This window comes from Trachurus trachurus (genome assembly GCF_905171665.1).
Source record: "Trachurus trachurus genome assembly, chromosome: 7".
In the NCBI taxonomy this organism is placed as follows: Eukaryota; Metazoa; Chordata; class Actinopteri; order Carangiformes; family Carangidae; genus Trachurus; species Trachurus trachurus.
Genome location: NC_139901.1, coordinates 25033619 through 25056186, shown reverse-complemented (window position 1 = coordinate 25056186; position 22568 = coordinate 25033619). Strand labels below are relative to the sequence as shown.

The 22568-nt window shown below is 44.3% G+C and overlaps 1 protein-coding gene across 2 annotated transcripts in view; it reads right to left on the bottom strand.

Moving 5' to 3' along the window:
* The window catches only part of scube3 (signal peptide, CUB domain, EGF-like 3), a 71763-nt gene that overhangs the window by 24854 nt on the left and 24341 nt on the right, over positions 1–22568 (bottom strand). Inside the window, exons 4-7 of one of the 2 annotated variants that reach the window (XM_083975549.1) lie at positions 16268–16402; positions 6696–6842; positions 5093–5209; positions 299–346 (exon numbers count right to left, since the gene is read on the bottom strand). In XM_083975549.1, coding sequence (XP_083831675.1) covers positions 299–346; positions 5093–5209; positions 6696–6842; positions 16268–16402 — 447 coding nt within the window. The remainder of the gene's footprint in view (positions 1–298; positions 347–5092; positions 5210–6695; positions 6843–16267; positions 16403–22568) is intronic. The other variant, XM_083975550.1, reaches the window with a different exon arrangement.

Below are 22568 nucleotides of genomic sequence, written 5' to 3'. Positions count from 1 at the left end.
AATCAGACACAGTAGATCTATATCTCTTTATATAATGTTGGTGAGGGACTCCCTGTTTGCAGCTGTGTTTTGAAAAGGTGTGGTTTGACTCGGGCAGTGCTTGTTATTGAGAGGGCATTCACAGAAGGAAGAGGAAGGTGGGGTGTGGGGGGTGTGGGGGTCAGAGGTCAAGGGTCAGAAGGATGATGCCCCTGTGGGGAGGGGAAGGCCGTGATCAGTGTCTACTAGCTAGGTTAGCTTCCTCTACTCCCCACACCCACAGACCCCAGAGAGAGGAGTCAGAGGAACATATATTTACCATTGGGGAACAGCTGTGGGGCTGCCTGGGACTGGACACTCCTCTCCCCTGCATGCACGCGCACACCCACACACACGCACGCACACAGTGTAGAAACACCACTTTAGTTCTACATACACTTGAACCACACGGCAATCGCGTGTTATGTAAATCATGAGCTGATCTGACCTTGCTCCTACCCATGATACCTTGCGTGAATTACGGGCACGACTTTTGGTTACTCCGTCCACTGTGGGAGTTAGTAGCAGCACACTACAGGTGTAGTCTTTTTCACGGAGTAATGTGATCATGCCTCTGCCTCCTACAACCATGGGATGGAAGGGCAACCTGGAGAAGTGGCTTTGATACTATGCAGTATCATACTCAACTGCACTTAGCTGCTTTATCGATTCTGTTGCAACTAACAGTGAATTGATGAAAAGCTTAAAGGCTTATTACAACAACTCTTGTAATAAAGTTAGGTAGATTTTATTGAATTCAAAAGCAGGAAGGAAGGAACAATTTCTATTCATTGTCAGTTGTTTAAGCCACATACGTAGCTGTCGAAGTAGCCACGAACACTTTAACACAGGCAGAGTTAATGCAGTGCTATCTATTCCACTTGAGGTTGTCCTCTCATCCCTCAGTGGTAGACAGCAGAGATATGATCACATCATCCTATCCATCATATGATAGGTTGTGTTCAAATACCACTTATCTTCAAAATAGCTGCAGAAACAGAAAAAGAAAGAAAACACCTGTAGTATACCGCTCCTTCATCATAGACAAGAGTAACTGGATGTTCAGCCCCATAAATTCATGCACGGTATCATGAGGCTAGGAGTAAAGGTGGATAGCTCCGATGTGAGGCGATCATCTCTCCTGAATTAAACACATCATTGTCCATTTCTGCCCACAGGAGGTGAAAATGACATGAGAGAATGACATCATGTTGTTGCAAAAGAAGAATTAAAAAAAACCCAGCGGTGATTATTTTTCAAATGCTAACAACAAACTGATGATGACAGAACCTCGTCTTAACTGGAAAGAAGGGTGACATTTCAAGGCAAAAGTGTTACCTGTCGACATGCAGTCATGCAAACGGATATCCCACCATGGTGCAAGGCAAAGTGCAGTGTTGCTGTTTGTATGAGGGATGAAGCTTTCGCTAGTTAGTATGAGCGCTGTGAGCCGGGACAGACGGAGTGAGAGGTGGTTAGTGCTGCAAGCTGAGAGACTGGGGGGAGGAGGGGAGGGGGCAGCCAGATTCTTGTCGTGTGCGTTATGATGTCCTTTATGGTCAGATCACTTCAGAGCTTATCTTGTTAGATTTGTATGTCTGTGGCCCAGCAATGTGTCATTAAAAGCTACTTTCTTTTCACCCAATGTTTAATTTTTATTCACTTTTTTTTCAATTGAATAGTTTAATTTAACAAATTCCACATCAAAGATTTTCCGAGAGATTTTACTGAATGTAGCTCTATGTATAATAATAATAATAATAATAATACATAGACTGTGTACATTCACCCATGATACAGCTGAGGAGAAGGGCTGGGTATTATTAGGTAAGAGCACTGACAAAATCAAAAGGGCCTTTTTAAAGTAGTAAGAACCTTCTTGTTTATTCCTGCACAATTTCCATTTCAAAATAAAATTCACTTTCAAGCACTGGACCTCACACACATACTCTCTGGTCAGAGGTCAGGGCTTGTTTTTGGTGCCGGATGAGGAAGGTTACAGTATGTAGATGCTCGACTCTCAACTCTGACAATAATGTCTCAACCCTGCAAAGCATGCACAGTTTACATCAACTGCCAACGTGTCCCAGTCCCGACATGCAGCATCCGCAAAGAACGCTTGACAGCGGCGAGAGGACAGTGAGATACCTCTGAAGACACCAGTGTGAATGTGCAGACCACCCGAAATGAGAGCGGCGTGTTTATGTTATGGGCATATGCATGTAGACTACATGTGTTTACATGCATGTGATGCATGCATGCTGGATATGTATTGTATGTTTGTGTGGTTGTTTGTATAGCTTTCTGTTTGTATTATATAATGCATCTCTTGCTCTCTGTGTGTGTGTGTGAGTGTGTGTGTGTGTGTGAATGTGTGTGTGTCTAGCACAGTGTGGCCAACTCTTCAGATGATTGAACTCCTGAGCATGTCGGCATCTGCCTGCTATTTGTGAATGTTTATGATTTGCTGTGCTAACAGCATGAATGCTTCCACATGATGGCTGCTCCTTCCTGATATCTTCACTCGCTCGATACAAAGACATTATATGCAAAAATCAACCTAATGTATTATTTAGGCCTTCTGTTCAAAAATATATATACATATATATCTGACTTCTAAAGTTTGAGTCTATGATTGAACAAATATCTCTTCAAAAAAAAAAAAAAAAGCGGACGTGTGTTTGCATGTGTATGTCTGAGAGAGGACAGTCCATGTGTGGCGGCAGTACGAGCCCTCCTCACATTAACATTCTCACCTGCAGTTTGCACAGTATCAACAGAGGTGAGACAGGAAGGATAAAGAAGCAACACTTCCAACCGGAGCAGCATATGGTGTATTATTACAAAATGCATGACCAAGCCTGGATGAGGAGACACCACAAAATGAATGGAAATGCTGCAGAATGCATATGAAACACCGCGCGAGATGAATTGAAGGGTGAAGCTCCAGCATACTGAACGAGCCCCGGCAGACTAACGACAAAGCCACTGACGAGCCCCGAAAGCTGTTTGGTAATCATGTGCTATGTTCCTTTTGGAAGAGCTATGCAGAGACTCAATGAATCATAAAGGTTTTCTAAATCAATAGTGAGGCTTAACAGGAAGGTGTTTTCACTTTGTCTGGTTGCTATGGATACCATCCACACTCTATACATCAGTAGTATTTCCGATTACGGCGGCTCAGGGGTTATCACCGCTACGTTCTATACAGGCAGCACGTAAAAATACAACAACCCCGGCGAGCCGTTTCCATCTTGTTTGTGACATTTAAGACTATCTGAAACTTAATTTAGAATTGGAATATGATTTCTTAGCTCGAGAGGCGATTTGTTTTAAGCTTTAGAATAAATAAGAGTGAGATTTCTTTCTCTAGAGCAGAGGTAGCGGTTGCATTTTGTAGCAAGTCGTATCTATCAAAAACAATAATAACTCTTTGCCACAGGGTTAAGCTTGTTGTATTTAAATCTGGCACAATACCAATCCTGTGTCTCCCTCTCCTCCTCCTCACTAAGGCTTCATCCTATGCAGCTTTTGAAGTGTTATTTTAAAAACAACAGTTTCCGCAGACACTATTTCTTTTTTGTTATGGTGGAAACCCCTCAGAGTTTAAATCCTAGCGCGGCGGTGGTGACTTAGTGAAGGTCTTCCAGCGTTCTTGTCACTCACTTTCCCATCAGTGGTTCATTTGGCAGGTTGTTTGTTTTATTGGGGTTTTATTAGCTAATAGAGTGTCTGGGAGATGGAGCGCCCCAGTGTCGACTGCAGAGCAGCCCTTCCCCTTCACCACTGTAACCCCAGACTCTGTGGGGGGAAATCAGAGATTTTAACTGGCTGACTGCTTCCTAATCTGGCACACCAAATGTACATTTGCTCTGCCTTGAGAATAAGACAGGCTAAGACATATAATTTGGATGCGGTCAACTTTGTGGTGTCCCCCTGGCCTAGCAGGGCACAGCAATAATGACAGGTTGGCTGACCAGACCTTGACATAGGTCTGGCTCTCATCAGGGCTGTGGTAATAAAGGGGATCCAGAAACACTGAGCTAATCAGCCACTGCCCTAACCAAACTCTCAAAGTTAACAGCCACCGAAACCAAGCCACCGCCTCGCCAGTCTGCTCTGCAGGCGGAGCTCCTAATTCTATCGCTGTGTTTGTCTTCCTGACGATAAAAAAAAAACACGTCCTACACAACTCAAGCTGAAGCTGCACGGCATACCCCAAGCTCTCTGGATTGCACAGTACTGGCTAAATTGGTTTAAATGGGTTTGTGCTGTAAATAGAAAACTATTAATTACATTATTAATGACGGGTAAAGTAAAAGGCCTGTTTGTGCATTTCTGCATGGCTAAGCGCAATCTGTACACATTTACAAGGACCTGTGCATTGACTCTTCCGTGCCTGCAGGTCTCTCACTTGATGGAAAACTGCCCTTCAGAGCAGTTCAATATGCCCGAGTAGCTGAATGATTTTTACTCAACTTAAGTCAACTGAGGCAAACACTGATAAATGCCAGTGGAAGGTTAGGGCAGGTGTGTGAGTTAATCCCCAATGGGGAAGCAGTGGGAGGAATTGACCCAAGGGGCTAATAGAAGGTGTGTATCTGACTGCATGAAGTTGACTGAGAGACAAGAGGGAAAGGGAAGAGCTGTTGCATCGAGAGGAGGAAGAAGAGCAGGAGGAGGAGGAAGGAGGAAGAGAAGGGAAAAGCCAAAGCAGATGCAGTGACTGAGAGGTTACTGGAGCAGCAGCAGCAGCAGCAGCAACGGCAGCAGCAACGGCAGCAGCAGCAGCAGCAGAAGGGAAAGCACAGTGGGTGGTAGCCTTTTGTCCTTGTATGTCACAGATCAAGAGAAAAGGCTGAGGCGAACAGCTACTGTAACAAGGCCTGTTTTTTTTTTCAGCTTGCATTTTATCACTATAAACCTCATTTCAGAGTTAATTGAATTTGCTGTTGGAAATCTGGTGCTGAGTTAATCATTTCTGCTTCTACATTTTCTCATTCCAAAGCTTTTTTTTTTTTTTTTTTTTTTACTTCTTGCCCTTGGTGTTTGTATCGGGGGTGAGATGACTCACCTACACATGTCTTTCCATCGCTGTGGAGGACGAACTTCATGTGGCACGAACACTTGGGGCCGTGGTCCGTCTCCTCGCAGATGTGCTGGCATCCCCCGTTACCGTAGTTACACGTCACTATCAAAAAGGACACATAAATAACATAAACTGTACGTGCAGGGTGATAAATTAAAAAAAAAAACACTTTCGAGAGCATCTCTTGTGCATTTTTTTACGCCTTCTGTTTGAAAACGGGCAGCAGGGAGGCGACAGGAAATGAGGATAGAGAGATATATATCAAAGGTGACCAGCTGGGATCTCAGGATGATACACGCTCTTTCTCCGGCTGGCCGTCGGCTCTGTGACGTAAATACTGCAGGCTCAATTCAGACTTCATTCAGTTGTCCTTCACAGGGCTTCAATGAGACATACTGTCCGTTTGAGTTCTCAAGTGATTGGATAAAAAAAGAAAAGAAGGAAAATCACAATTCAAGTCTTTACACCTACACACACCTACGGACACCAGTGTCAGCAAAATTATCATTTAGAATTAAAGGCTATTGAAGGCAATTAGACCTCTAGACATCTTTCAACATTTTTATTGCTTATTAACCGGCGCATGCAACAAGTCTTGGATTAAGGTTAAAAGCCGTGTACAATAGTATGAAAAAGAAATTATGCTATGATTTACATATTCAACACCTCAAGTGGTGAATCTATGTTGGTCCTATTAATCACTGCCATGGCTTTAATTATGCATTACTCGCTGTGATAAATCTTTTTATCCTTGTAAATGAAGAATCACAGCAGAGTTGCGGAGGATTTTGAGAGGTCATATTTCTAAACTCTCCAACATTGGATGAGGTGGCCTTGAGCGGGAGGCTGAACCTACTCACTCACTCACTCTGAGGAGTATGATCTCTGCTCTAAGTCTGTGTGTTTATATGTGTGCAATGCATGTGTGTGTGTGTGTGTGTGTGTGTGTGTGTGTGCCTTTGCAAATCTTTAAGTGCAAATACATTGATATGCTGGCGGGTGAGGGAAGCATTAACCTTGGCACTTTAAACACACCTGTGATGACAGAGTGAAAAAGAGCACGAGCCTTCCACCGCCATCCTGTCTGCACCCTACCATCCCGGTGCCTTTTGCCCTTTTCCTGGGCTGTCACTGAAAAACTATAGAATAACACTTCTCCAATCCTTATCCAAACACAGACAAATCCCCCATCAGCCCTGGCCCCAGCTCTGACAGGATGATCTCCGTTGCACAGCAACAGGAAGTGTGCGCTGTCCATCAGAGCAGTCCCCTTCGAGTAACCTCCACACTTGCCCTGGTTGTGTAAATGATCTTCCCCCCCTCCTCTTATTTGATAAACATGTTTTTCTTTACGTGGACTTTTCAGAAGATTAGTCTCGGCTTGGTAATATAATGTAAATGTCAGTAACCTACTTCAAATCTGTTGGAAGGCATTTGTGGAATGAGCGTAATTATCCATCATCGACAGGATTGCAACCCCGATCACCTTTTCATGAGGAGTCTATGAATCCTCCCTGGATGTGGGTGTATGTGTGTTTGTGTGTGTTTGTGTGTATGTGTGAGTCTCACTGTTGTTGAGAGGACTTACATTTGCAGTCCTTCATGTTACGGGTGAGCTGGAATCCAGGTCGGCACTCGCAGGAGATGCCACCCTTCTGCGTTTCCCTGCAGATGTGTGCACAGCCATGGTTCTTGTCCATGCAGGTGGGTCCCTCCTTTGTGCCCTCTCCTTGCACTGTGAAGGAAACAGCAGAGTTGATCTCAGTGTTAGCCAAGCTTTCCTTCTTCTTCTTCTTTTTTTTTTTTTTTTTACTGAAAGACCATTCAGCAAACTAAGCCTGGGTTTTAAAATAGATATTACAGAGCTGGCAGGAGGAGTAAAAAGAAGAAAAAAAAAGCCTGTTCTGCATCCTGACCCTCAGTCACATACGTATATGCCTACTGCTGGTGACTGACATGCCCTGTACCCCTTCACAAAGATTCAAGCACTTGTTGGAACACGCTCCCTTTGCTTGAGCCTATAAAAAGGAGGCTGCCTGCAGAAAGGATAAAACTCCCAGCAGGAGCTGATCCCGTAGATTTTAATTGAGGTAATCCCCCATAAAGAAAAGAAAACACTGAAAAAAAATTAACTCCTTGTTTAAATTCTCCCTGCTGAGACGGAGTTCAAAAGGGAATGAATGCACTAAAAAAAACGACTTTTCTCGAGTCATCAGGAAAATCTGAAAGGAAATGAAGTTGTTATTGGTTTAAAAGAAAAAAAAAGAAAAAGCTTTTTAATTATTAAAAGCTTTACTAAACAAGGCTCGGAAAAGATGCATAATTTCTTTGAGGTATAAATGCTTGATGAAGAGGTACAACAGATTCCCAGCATGCACTTGACTTGAGACCCACGTGTCATGAATTATAACACAAATGGACGCAGGGCTCCCGCTGCCTTGCTCTGCGCTGTAATAACACTGCTGCCTTCGCGGAGGGAGACTGATATTTGACTTATTCATTGTGAAAACCCTGCCACCACTACAGATGCAGTGACAAACCCCAGCTCTCCGACTCATTAAAAACCAAACAGATCACTTTTTCCCCTTCCTCTCTCTTCTCTCTTCCGGCGAACAGGGAGGCAATGTGCAGGAAGACATCTCCATTAATGTCTCATTAAATCTGTGATCACACTGAAGGGTGTTTGGAGGTCTAACTTTCTTAATTAGCCAACTATTTTTGCTGTAAATTTAAGCATCTGCATGTGTGCGTGGAAGTGTCAACACCTACTAAAGCTCATCTCACCTTGTGCACTCTTCCTCTCTAAAGTCCAAATGTAGAGTGCCAGTCTTGACAACCGTTTGCTGTCATACAGTTTCTATGTAGTCGCCCCGAGGGCTGCACGCCGAGAAACAATCTCAGCTTGACAGAGGCAGGTTTTTACATCATTCTGTCCTTAATTACTTTTTTTTTTTTTCATACGTTAACTCCTGCCACTATAACCCTCCTTTAATTATGCCCTCTTGTTTTCCACATGTTTTGCCAGAAAACGCAACCTGCCGTTGTTGTATGTATTTCCACTCACGGCTGACGTCAGGAATCTATTTTGAGTTTCTCTGTACTTGGATGAGCTGACAATGTGTGACAGACAATTCTGACCTTTTGGTTAATTAAAGGCTCTCTATCACTTTAACAAGTGTCACAAGGTCACGCAACCATCTCACACGTCCCCTGCCTGAGCTGTTGTCGTTCTTGAAGAAACGGCGCGCTGCTAGATGGAGAACTGCAGCAGCAGCAGCGGCGGCGGCGGCGGTCTTCTCTACAACTCGAACAATGGGCCAGCTCCTCGGCAATAAAGGTGAAAGGAAAAGAAAAAAAGGCACGATGCAACTTAGTGAAGTGGCCATGAATGAGCATCAGCAGAGCAGCTGCTTTATTTAAAGTGCTGAAAAATTCACGGCGAGCCATGTGGATATTTAAGTAGGATGTGGAATTCAGTGGTTCCCTTTTCTTGGCTTCGCATCCATCTGAGGCCAACACAAGAAACAGACATCTATGAATGTAACAGGGGATTGAATTTCTAACTACATAACCCCAGCGGACTAAAGATTACTTACTGAGGTAGTATTATGCATCCCAGAACTCACTTCACTCCACCTTCATTTTTATGCAGCCCCTCTGGCCGAACGCTACAGACCCATCCATCAATAACATGTCGAGCTGGGGCCAGAACCTGGGCCTTCATGTCTCCGAGGACCAATAAAAGCCAAAGTGTTGACACAATGGCCCTTTTCTCCGGGCCAGGCTCAGCTATCATCCACTGAGTGTAGCTCCCCTCTAACCGGCTGCCAAAGGCCTCCAGTTTTTATCATTACTAAATGTTGGGAAGCAGAAAGAAAAACATCCATTCATGAGGAGGTGGAGAAGAAAATCTAGATCATATATGCCACTATCCACTAGAATAATCTGCTGACCCATAAAACATAACTCTATAAGTAGAAACTAATAAAAAACTATCACAGACCACTTTATGGGCAGAGAACTGGACAGGAAATAGAGTCCGAAGTCTTGGGATTGAGGAGGAGTCGTTTTCAAATAGCTACCGAGGGACAAAACCAGAGTGGATGTAAGGTTTTCACACGGACGGTCGTCATCAAAACTGCTGCGCTTGTGGTAAAAAAAAGGGAACACTGCAATTAACCAGGAAAACAAGTGGGAGTGTTCCCACTGTGAGGCAGCCACAGCTTTATCCTCCGAGGACAGGTCGTGACCTCGGTGCCTAACACAAAAAAGGTGAAGCCAATAAATCTCTGGCTTTACTTACACAGTCTAGGTAATAGTGAGTGTTGTAACAAAATATACTGATATTTTGGATGCTAGACGAGGACCAAGGGAGTAACCTCGTGTCTGAGCGGTAAGGAAGAATGTGTCATAACATCTCATTTTTCTTACTGAGCTCTCCCCTTTAAAGAAGAAAAAAAAAACAGGTGAAAGAGCTGACTGAGGAGCTAGGTTTAAGGATACGGCATAAAGCACATCCAGTCCAGCTCTTATTGCACCTTTTCTTACCTAAAAGAAATATCAGCATCATCCTCTGGGGATATAGCAACTTCCTATAAGTTGTTTTCTCTTACTCCTGAAGCAGAATCAATTTGTGTGTCTGTCATTGAGTCAGTGCAGCTTCCACTTAATATGTGGGATCAGCTTGGGCGCCTGCAGGACATGGCATCAAGTGCAGGTCACATCACACAGCGGCTTTTCCTGAAAAGCAGCAGGTCAGGACGACAGAAGAAAACAAAACAAGGCAACTTAAAGATTTACTGATGATGGCAACTCCTGCAGGGCGAGTTAGTCTAAATGGTCGGTCCCTTGGAGAGACTGATTGGAGCTGAAATCACAGTTTAAGGCAGTGGTTTGTAATTTAAAAGCCGCGGCGGTGTGAGGTACGAATGCACAGGTTGTTTCTCCAGCTCTTGCACAACACAACCAGCTCAGATCTAAGAGAGAGTCTACTAACTAAACACAAGCAATGTTCTCACACAAAAAAATCTGTATTTTGAGAAATAAATATATATCCTCCTTGACCACCTGTTGTGCACAGAAGCTACAGGCTCTGTAAGACTTCCTCCTGAGGTAAAAGCTGCCAACCAAAAAAAAAAACCCCCACAAACAACAGTAAAGTTTCCATAGCTTTAACATGACATGAGGAACTGTGCAAAAGAAAGAAAAGTTAACATGGGTGCTCCGGCTAAGATGCCGACTCCTGTGATCCTCAGACAAAAGATCCACGGGGGCCACAAGTTCTTCACCACGGCACTGTGAGCTCTCTTAAACCTGAGAACCATGAAGTGGAGAGACTGAAACAATGGGGCTGAAGTAGTGGAAGGCATGCCAAGGGTTTATAGTCTGTTCTGAGAGCTTGGGGGGGGGGCAGTGAAAAGAGGTGCTCATGGTCCAGGCTGAGCTGCTGTCATACGTCTCAGAGGGGGAGACGGTCCCCTCTCTTTGCTCGCTCCACACTGGCTGGAGAACATTAAGCAGCTAGCTAGTGTTAGTTGGTTACAAACTGAAAAGAAGGGGCCTAAGCATGGAGCCACCACACTATTAAAGCAACATTCCTTCCTCTTAGATAATGGGCCCTTAAAAGTTTTAATAGGAGGATAAAAATGTCAGCGCATGGAAAGGAGAATGGGAAAAGGAGCTGAACCGGATTGGGTTGGGCTGAGCTGCGACGCAGATGGTCAAGCAGAGCGACGGGGCAGCCAGGCGGTCAAGGAAGTAACTCTTCCCCACCAACTCCCAAGTGCTACTGTTTGGTCTGCTGCGTGAGCACTGATTTTCTCCAGCTCCCGGAGGCCTTGTTGAGGCTGCTCATTTCACTCCTCTTTTTTTTTTTTCTTCTTCTTCAGCGTGGAGCCATGGAAAGCATAAACAACCCGAGAATGGAAAAGACAGCAGAGAGCATTCTGGACGGATACATGTCACTGCAAAAGTGCTTAATGTTCAACTTTTATTACGATATTGTGCTGAAACCAACCACAAACATTTCGCCCATGCTCTGCGCCAAACTCGACCAGTTTAAGTGACATACTTGAAGGATATGGTGGAGCGGAAAAGGCTCTGGAGAGTCTCCTATGTTCTCAAGTGTGCTTGCATTGATGTATATATTAATGTATGCATTGACACAGGTTTATTTGCATAATGTATGCGTGTTGCACGCGCATTGCTGAGCGTCTGCCCATCTGTGTCACCGACAGTCGTGCAGCACCTGCTGGGGACGTTGCCACTCTCCCCTTCACTCCTCTCATTCTATCAAGGTCACCTCAACATGCTGTCCCAGAGGAGCCAGGCATCCTCCCAGCAGAACAGACAACACAGCGGCAGAGCACAGGCTGCTGGCTTTCTATAATATCCAGATACAAAAGATAGGAGATACAGTATGTTATTACAGAGCCGCATTCTTTCCAAAAATCAAAAGGGAGAGGCAAGTGAAGAAGGCGTCTGTCTCTGCAGAGCTCAGTCTGGCCCTCTGGTTAAAGCCATGACAGCCAAGTGTTAGTGGAAAAACCCCACTGGCACTCAGGCAGTCCGCAGCAGCATGCTGGGCTGGCCAGCTAAGAGATGGCCTTCAACAAACCCACGAGCAAAAGGGATGCCCATCTCAAATGAGGTACGGAGAATTCAGTGGCAAGGCAGCCAACATTTGCTAAAGCCCAAGCCACTGATGTATATTTGTTCAAGGGTGGGGGTGAGGGGGGGTGAGTGGGGGGTGGGGGCATGAGGCCTGTGAAAGTCTGGACAAAGAGGGAGGATGAGGGGAGATAATGTAGGAAAGAGACAGGGAGGAAAAAGAGGAGGACAGAGGGAGGGGTGGGCACGGGAAAGACAAGGGGGACATGAAAGTGTCCTGTGTGTCCTCGTCTCTGCTGCTGGACTTAGGGGAGAGACTTAATAGGTAGCAATGGAAGCACGAGGCGTTCCTCTCGCTCCACTTCCCTAGAATAGGAAAAGAGCCTGGTTATACGGTTGGGCTGCAGAGCAATGGAGCAGCGACTTCTGCACTTGTAAAAACAGTTCTGTGGCCAATGCACAGACAAGCAGGCAGGCAGGCCTGCTGAGACCTACCAAGGGGAACATGTAAGAACCAGGTCGGCTCCTGCACACTGGGAAAACCACACGTCACAAGACAAGAACATGCATTCAAATACAAATAGTTAGACTATATTTGACTTTGCAATATTAAACACTGGATCATCGGAGTGATGGAAACTGGCCCGTTAGCAGCGCATGACTTCATGACGCTAAAATGTGCTACGGTCTGCTAAATGGATACTACATTATAAGAAAGGAGGATTTTTTAGCCATTCGTGATAAGGAAAAAAAAAAACAATAAAACAGAGTTCAGTGACCCCGTGCCTGATTTCATACAGAAGGAATGTCAAGGCTGCAGAGCAAATCTAACTGAGAATGTGATGCGGCCATTTATTATGGATTTGATCACATTTATTGGAAAATTCCTTGCACTGCTGCAGCTCTAGCCGGCATCCTGAAGTCGACACGCCACGGTCTGCATCTAAATGTCATAATAGAACGTGTCTGAATGTGCCTCCAGCAGGATTAAGTTGAAAATTATTGAGTTGTGTGCTTGCGTGAGGCTGTGTGTGTGTCAGTGGGGTGTGTGTGTGTGGTTACGTCCATCATGTCCACTGCGTTCATATTTGAAATTGAGGGAGAGAGATTGAGAGAGACAGAGCAGAGATTAGCTGTACGAGGGGTAACAACCCCTTTGGGAAACTAATGAAAGTTGTAAACACAGGAAGAGGTTTTCATTGACAAAGTAAACATTTCCTGGAAAGACAAGGCCTACTGTACAGACGAGAGCTCCACTTACATCCTCGGCCAGGTGGCTGGTAAAGAGAAACAGGGCCGATTTTAACAGGAAATTGTTATATTACTTCATACTCTAACATGGCAATAGGTGATATGATAAATATAAGCAAAATGATCTGAAGTTTGAATATATCGTGGTGTAGCAGCCTATTATATAAGTCTTCTATAGATCAGTTTCTCCATAAGGAAAATAGTGAAAATATAGTGAAGTGAGGCTGACATTAACTTGCTGGTTCATGAATATATATAAAGATAAAAAAGTTCAAATTCTCAAAAAAGAGAAGCTGAAAACATCATGTTTGTCATTCATGCTCAAAACCATTGATCCGATTATGCCAATAGTTGCTGATTAACTCTTAACTATGCGATCAATGTGTCATTTCCACACGTCAACATTTGACATGACTTTAGTTGCTTTCTGTATGATAGATTTCCTTCTAGTTTGACTTCTTCACTTCATTTATATTCGCTGGTTTGTAATTTGCACTTTGGGGACTCGAGTGCGGTGCAGTCTATCAACAGATTTGCGCCTGCAGTGAAAGGTGACACTGAGGCCTCGGGGCTCAGGTAATCAAAGTTCTCTGCAATGAGCTTCAGACGGTTATGTAATCAACAGACGACAGACGGGTGTGAACTCCTCGCTGATATCCACAGTTTTCCTCACAGAGTTACACCTCCGTCTTTACCTCCGTGCTGTGGTCATATCAGTGGCTTCTACGCAGCTCACAGTTCCACTTTCAGATCAAACAATTACACTTGGTGTCGTCTGAGCTGAAGACAAAATGACTGAATACTTAAGTTTGCATACGTGACTTACGTAACAGCCCGTCAGTGCACACTTAAGGTAATTGCCCTACCGGATATTCAGAAATGTAGAGGACTAAAATTATGGACGTGTGGGTTGACTGGGCCTGAAATATCTGAATTCCACTGCGCTGGATCCCGTCTCGCACACATACGTTCCTGTTATCCTCCTATATAAAAGAGACAATAAATCAAACGCAAAGCAGTGGAACCCTTCTTGACCTAAATGGCATTCCTATCAACCACTAAGCACCTTGGCTGGCCTTTCAAAGGCTTCATTTCTTGACTGGGAGAAATGTTTGGGGAGAATAAATGAACTGTTACATTTTGGCCAGCTAGACGATGGAGCCTTCATTTGGCCGTAGTTATTCCTGTTCAGGGGGGCAGGGGCAGGTCTAATAAGAGACAGGCCAGCAGCAGCAGACTTGTCATTAGCTGAGAGCCTGGCAGACCCCTGCTGCCTAATTGGCACGGGCTCACTGCTAACAAGGGCTTCCTACCAGCAGGGGAAACAGACTGGTAGCGCCAGGCTCTGCAGTGACCAGCTCTCCGCCGGCCCCGGGAAGACTCACGGTAGTTGCCCAGGGAACACCTGACCCATTAATGAAAGAAATGGAAAGCTGATGTCTTTTTAATGAGAACAATAAAGCTCATGAGCAAACTGCACCCCAGGCTTTGCTCTTTAAGAAGAGACTTGGCAGAATGAATGGAGGGTTGCATTTAAAGCGACTTGGCTGGCAGATTAGATCAGTTTTAATTTTCTCAATGATTTTTCTTTCTTTTCTTTTCTTTTTTTTTTCTCGAAGGCATCTGAGTATGGTTTTTCAGTAAGTGAGGGGAGCTGTGTTTGCAACAGCTCTGCAGGCTTATTGTCCAATAACCTAGCAAAGCCACTTCCTCACCACTTCCATTTTCTTCCAGACACAGGCTGTAATAAGAGCAGTAATAATAAGCAGATGAGTAGTTGTTCTGTCTCTTAGCCTTTCAAAAAAATAATGATACAATGACAGGGCGGCTATTGGATGAGTGAGGCAAGTTAATAAATTGATGGCCGCTTTAATCTCTCGATCCGAATCGGCCTCATCTGGAAGCAATAAAGACAAAATTAATATGAACGTGGAAGATTAACAGGAACCGAGGGCATTTATCAAGAACAGGAGAGGAAGTGAAAGAGAGACGCGGGGAGTTTGGTGAGAGCGGACCGGTGCTCGCGCTCTGCTCTGCCTCCGACACCGCTGATTGTAGTTGTGGTGCTTTTGAAACACATGATCCAGCTTTTCACTCCACTCAAATAACACTGCGTTTATGAAATGTAAACATTGACAGTTCACTAGGCCAGACTGATCTCATAAAGCAGACTTCCAAGATCCTCGGTTCACCATCCAGGGGACTCAAGGAACATCACGGTCTAATGACTCCCAGCATGAGCAGTTATCTTACAAAAGATGAGGGAGGGGTGGCAGGGTAATGATGAAGACACACATGGACCCCGCTGTACATGCTGTAAGGGCCCCTAGTAGGAACCACACAGATCTGCAACGCAGTCCCAGTCTGAACTGTTGGAGCTGAGGAATCTGAGGACAGCTGGATAATTACTCCTTGAATAAATGTGCTTTGTGATAGCGATAGCAGCTGTTCATTTTCTCTGATCTGAAGAAATCTACCGAACAAAGCGCAGAGGCTGTGGAGCCATGTACACACAAATGCATTTTGGTGTCTTGTTATTTTCCGATACAAAAAACCTAAGAAACTCAAATCTTTTTTTTTCTTCTTCTTCTTTCCCCCTGACATAAATATATAATTTTGTGCAATTTATAAAATACTAGAGTGGATTTGTCACGATCTAAACCGCTGCGCCGCTGTTTTATACACTTGTAAAATTCAGCCACTGAAGAAAATTGCTACAAGGCACTATGCAAAATTTAGATGACAGCTATGACGTTATGATCGCATGCATGTCCGCGCGGTGCTCCGGCGTCTGATGAGTCAGGCTCAGAGCAGGCTGGCTCTGTACTTTCTTTCTGTCACGTCCCCATCCCACAGGAATGCTCTAAAAACAAAAGGTGTGTCTGCCCGCGGCTACACCTTTAATTGTTTTCTCTGCTCACAGTCCCCCGCAGGCCTCTCTCATACCACGATACCTTAAAACGCTGCCAAGCTCTAGATTGGTTCAATTTAAAAAAAAAAAAAAAAAAAAGAGTGGGTGGAAAACAAAGAGAGATTTATCCCTCTCTTCTTCTTTTTTATTCCCCTCAGTCTGGAGACACTTACCTTCACTCACCTTTCATTTAGGCCTGTTAGGGCCGATCCCACTCTGACTGTGCATCTGCACTAACTCATCATATTATTCAATAAATGCCAGGACCTGAACAACAACAGGCTTATGTCACATCGAGTAAATTCCAACCTAAAGTGAAATTCACCGACATCAAACTACATGCACGCATAAATCAGAAGTGTGTGTGTGTATGTGTGTGTGTGATTAACCTTTAGGCCTTTGGATGCAGGTATGCTGGTTGTCACTCAGGAGGAATCCTTCTCTGCAGCGGCACTCGTAGCTGCCCATCATGTTGACACAAATCTGTTGGCACCCGCCGTTGCCCTCTGAGCATTCATCCACATCTGCCAGGAGACAGACACACAATTCAAAATTAATAAGATCACTTCAAGACAGAAAAAAAAAATGAAACATGCTACACAGATTACCGCTTGTCTGAAGGTTGTCTGTGGATCAAATCATGACCCATTTAGTGAATAAGTAGCTGTAAATCACAAAAAGCCATAAGGATTATAGAAAGGTTGTTATGTTATGTTTACATTTTAGGTATCTACATGTACTGTTACCCTAAATGTAAACATAACCTGCTGAGTACAGAAGATGTAATCATCAGGTCGAGGCAAATAAAGTAAAACCTTTGGACACGGGTGACATTTTTTATAAAACATCTTTTTTACAACACAGAGTCAAAGGAAATGCTAAAATCACCACACATCAACAATTCCCTAGTGTTTATCAGACTCACCATCTTTAGCTCAGTGTGTGTGAGCATGCTAGTATTTGCTAGTAATTAGCATTAAGTGCAAAGTAGAGCCGGAGTCAATACTAGGAATGTCATCAACACAGCAGGCCTGGTGATGGCACAATATGGGATGTAAGAGAAGGACAGAAGTTTCTGAAATACGCTCTGTGGTGCACATGAGCATAAGAAACCAAATTTCACAGCAATCTATCAAATAGTTGTTGAGACATTTGGGTTGAAACCACCACAAATGTCAACCTCATTGTGGCACTGGAGGAAAAAGTCAGAAGACCACTAAAGTCATTAAGATTCATCCTTTGGGGGTTTCATGGCCACCCGGCTTATCATGTTGTATCATCTTATCATTGTTGAGATACTTCAGTCTGGCTGTGTGGTGGACCAGATGACAAACCTCACCATCAGTAACGACACATGGCTATAAAACGGCTCTATTTAGTTTCTGTAACAAGCAATTGAATTCTTGTGAGAATATAAATTAACATTTGCTCCACCAATTCCTTTTTTCTGTCTGGCAGAAAAAAACTGAAACAGTCCTCATCTTCCCCCTCTGGTATGAAAATTGATTAAGTTTTGAAAATGTATTTCACTTTAAATAAAAAAAAAAACAGAAAAAGATTTTTTACTCACATTAACTCATGTTTTGACTCAGGCCAGGCTGTGTTTGAGGTTGTGGTTTGATTATAAATGTCATGCTAACCAAAAGCACAGGGTGTTTGGATATTATGAAAAGCTGTAGGAGCTTGTCTTAAGCTGTCTGAGAAGGCCATGTCTGTCTTAGTGGTTATCAGACATGGCAGCACACCAGAGTTGCACTGAAAACCTCCAAATGTGCAGCACTAAGCCATAAAAATGCACATGCAGCACAATCCCCTGGCAAGTGGGAAACCTGATCCACCTGGGTCAGAGTACCTGCTGATGACGAGTGTCTGTCAGCCCCCCTGACGGGAGGAATGCAGGGAGAGGGAGAGGGAGGAAGGAGGATGAGGAAGGCAAGAAGGGAGAGTATAGGATTGGAGGGGTGGGGGGGTGGGAGGTGACAAGCAACCATAGGATTCCACCTCAAATGCGAACGTATCATGAGGCAGAAGGTACTGGACTACTTTGGTTATTGCATATATCCTCATATAACCTCTGTCTTTCTTTTTATTACTTCATTTTACAATGTCAGATGCTATAAACCCATTTTGGATGATGTTTTTTTTTTTTTCTATTTTCTGAAAAAAAAGTGAAAATAAAATATCGAATGCATACAGAAGCAGAGCATTTACAAAGATGTTGCCCGAGGCCTCGATCTCACAGGGAAAGAAAGAGTAACTGACCACATACAATACGTACAACAGCCGCTGACTCCAGGTGTCCTCTCCTAATGACACCAAACTTTTCTTTTTCCAACTCACTCTGTGACTGACTCCACAAACGAAGCAAATGAGCAGCAGTGGAACATCTGGTAATCTTATATATATAATATGTGTTGATTTTCAAAAATGAAAGATGTTGCACAATGTCATTTCCCTGCTGCCTCTGTATGTTTGCCATGCAGCACAGCCTCCAAGCAGCAGCCCCAGTCCTCCTCCCCCCCGTGTGCGTGACTGTGCTGTGGCTTCCCTTCCCTCTTCCCTCCGGAGACCTGGGCTCTCTGTCCCTCACAACTGACCACACTGGAACCTTATCCATCCCTCTGCTCGATGCATCAATAATCTGCTGTATACACAAGCCTTTTTTTTTTTTTTAATAAACCGTCATGCGAAACTAATTTACTGTCTATTTGTCCAGTCTGAGAAGGCCTCTAGATTAAGTTTCCTTTCTGGGGAATTCTCAGCCCAGCAACGTTAGAAGTTTAACTTCACTCTGTCTCTCTCTTCTTTCTTCTTTTTTTTTTTCCACACAGAAATTTGGAAAGATGTGGATTCACCTCACCAAATGCACAAACACACACACACACACACACTGTGGATGCAAAGTGGCACCTGATTAGACAGAAAGCTCTGGGGTTGATAAGTAGGTCACTGGCAGGTAGCACTCATGACCCCCGTCAGCTTGCCAAGTCCTCTCTCCTGTTCTCACATTCCATTTGCAAAACTGTCTCTTCCCTCTAAAAACAATGTGTCGTGTCAGTTGAGGTCGACCGGGTAAGGCATCACTCTGCAGCCAGTTGAAGAAGCGCACACAGAAAAAAAAAAAAAAAAAGTTAACGTTTGGACTTAAAGTCACAGTAAAGGGAGAACAAGGTATAGGGGGAAAAAAATGCTGGTCAGGCTTTCATTCAGCTGTGTGGCTGCTTGCAGGTTGACCTCATGGTCTCATCTCTCTATCATGAAAGTGGCAGCGACAGAGAAGAGACCTTTGAGCTGATGAAAGCTGCCAGCATCCTACAGCTGCACCTTTGCTGATAAACTGTTAACAGGCGCCGGAAAAAAAAAAAAAAAACACAAACTCCACAACTTATGGGAAAACATCCTCACACATGCATAAAGTCAACCCGTCCCTGTCTTTCAGACAAGCACACACACACACACACACACAGATCCCACAAAATTCAAACATGTAAAAGGCTACACAAATACAACAGTCCTCGACGGAGGCACAAAATACCCATGAGATATACAACCCGCCTCAGAGGACCTCTGGGAATTCTCTTTCCATACCCTCAGCGCATCAATGAAGGTTTCATTTCCTGATTCCTTCATCCCTTCAAATGAGGCGTCGCCTGTCAGTAGATCTCTCCTGTTTAAATAGCTCCCATAATTGCCTGTGTTGTGTGCTGGGCAAGGCTGGCGTCCAAAGCAAATATTTCCAAGCGGAAAGGGGTTCTGGCACGGCCAGGAGAAGTGCTCATGTTATTTGGACTTAAAACATTTTTTAAAAATTCTCTTGAGAGGATGGAAAAAAAAAAAGTCTTAATCAAGTTAAAAGGGCTGCCTCACTTCTGAAAAATGAGACATGTCTCTGCTCTATCCCTGCTTTACTCGAGGAGACGAAGGCAAAAGGAAGGTTCAAACGGAGAGAGATTAAGAGATTGGTTGTGTTTGCGGAGGCCATGTCCGCTGGTTTCTCAGATAGCCTTGACTGTATATATAACATTTGGCCTTGCGCAGAGCTTTAGAGCCATGTAAACATGGTGGTTGCCTTACAGAAACTCCTGAACACTTATTTTGGAGAAAAGCTAAACTGCTCTCCTTTTTTCAAAAAAAAAAAAAAAAAAAGGTTGAGCAACTTTAGGTGCATTTATTGGCCCAGGGTTTTTCCTTTTTTTTCAGGAAGGAATGAAAAACTCCTGCTGTCTGTCATCAAAGCTGTCCACGCATCAATCCCGCTGCTTGGCTTCTGTCTACGTCAGACAGAACCGTGTCTGTTGTCTAGACAGGCCAGAGACAAAGAGGTGAGTGGACGGACTCCGGCCTCTTTGGGCATTTCATTTACAGGAGTTGAGGAGGCGCGCACTCTTTAATAAGGCAGCAAATCGGAGCCATGTGCAGCGACAGGCAGCAAAACAGCTGGGGAGACGGAGACGGGCAGGGGCCGGCCGTGTTGTTCTGCTAGATGAGCAGGCACCAGCGTGGCTTCACTCAGCATCAGCCAGGAGGGAGTGGCACACTCACAGCCAGCTTCAATTAAAACAAGATCCTTTCTTATTATAAACGGGATTACAGGACGTCCTCTCTCTCTCTCTCACTCACTCTGGTTCTTCTGGAGTTCAGTGACAGTGACGGTAAATTTCTCCTCTCAACAGCGGTAGGTTTGAATCCATCCAGCCCGAGAGAAGAACAACCTCCCCAGAGGACGCCAAAACCGGCTCTGTGTTAGCAAATGTTCAGCCTGTCAGCTGAGCCTGTATAAAGTGATATACGATAAGATGTGCTGGACTTTCATCTGCAGAACACACACTCTCTTAAATCATGTGTTCAAGTGTGAATGACTGGTGGATTAAAACCTACAGCATTTATCTGTGAAGGATTTATTAGTTCCAGTGCTTCCCGTCGGCCTGACACACTGTGTCTAAAGCAGATATCTGATTCACATCTGCAAAGCAAACAGGAATAAAATCTCTGTTTACTGTAGAATTTCATTGTTAAATCAGCAGCGAGGCTTGATTTTTATGCTATTACATAAACAAAAGCGAATACAACTTTGATTGGACTCAGACTTTTTCAACTTTGGGCCCGTCTCCCAGGTAACCATTTTGGTAAATAAGCACAGACTTCGACTCCGCGTCCAATCTCTCGCTGAGTTCTTTCCTAAATGAAAAACTATGAGCTAAGATCATGCTAACTGGTTCCTCCAAAACAAGTCTGGAAGTATTTTAAAAACAAAACCCCAGGATAAGTGTTTGGGTGGACAGCCGTATGCCAAGGAGACAAGAGGCCCTTTGCTGACGTCTGACGGCTCCCAGTCTGCTGCATGCTTACATCCCTAAACCCAATCTCAGGCTTGAGTTTCCCCCCAAAGCTCTGCCAATGGGCTCAGCTGGAATTGTTCATTTCATGGTGCATGGGACTGAACAATCCAGGAAGAGGTGGAGAGAGAGCGAGGTGTGTTGATATAGTCTTCAGGAGTCGGCTAATCATGCACCAATCTCAACCCAAATCCGGCTCTTAAAACTCATCACTCCAGCTCCTCTCTCCTCTGAACTGTGGAGAGACTTCCTGGTCCTAAACCAGATCCGTGCATGTCACAACAAAAGCAAAGAGGTGACTGCTCAGTGTGGAGAGCGCAGGCAGGCAGGGCAGGGCGTTTGCATCTGCAGCAGGGAAGTGAGGAGGGGTTAGTGCTAAAGCCCAGGCGGTGTCTGTGCTATCCCGAAAGCCCTCAGGGCAATAATGGGAGAGGAGTTAACCAGATCATCATTGCCTTAACTAAATCCTACATATTCAGGAGTTAAAAGGTGGTAGTTGAAGGCACTTCATCCAGGCTGGAATCAAACATTTTCTCCTGAAGTAGAAGGGTGTGGAGGTTAGGTTATCATCACTGCCTTGGAAGAGCAGCCAATTGCACTTAAAAGGAATTGCATCTAAAAGGCTGCGGAGCGTATCAGCGTGACGCTCTTTGATGACTACTTTTTCCCATCAGAACCTGGTCAATAATACATCAGTCTGAAACCCCCTGTTTGATTAGCCAACCTTGCAACATGACCCCGAAGGACTGCGAGAGCCGAGATGCAGGCGACGACTCGGAGACTTTGTGGCAGATGACAGATAAAGCTTTATCAGAGATTCTGGGGGACGCTCTCAACGTGATTGGAAAAAATAAATAAATAAATAAATAAAAGAGACGCATCAACTTAAAATTACATCCATTAACAAAATAGTGTTAACTGATGTGACCTTTTCTTAGTTACTACTTCAAAGCTGGTCTTCAAAAGCCCATTTCAAAGCTGTAATGACATTGCTTTTTGTGTTATAGATCATGTAACGTCTTTGGGGAAGGTTAAAGAAAAAGGGCATTTATTTCCCTATAAATTGCACAGGGAATTGAGCTCTGTTGAATCAATAGAAACCAAATCAAGTGTTGGTCAATAGAAATCAAAGAGACATGGTTTTAAGTGTGTGTGTGTGTGTGTGTGAGAGAGAGAGACAGAGGAGTGTGCGCGGAGCCTCAAAGCAGTTCTCTGGCAATATGGAGCAACATGTGATGAATGAATGACATTACACGAGCAAACAATGCAATGACAAAAGATGATCTGTTACAGTGCGGTGGTGCTCTGTGGAACATCTGTAATGTCCATTTCATTCCTGCCTTTGTTTCCTTCC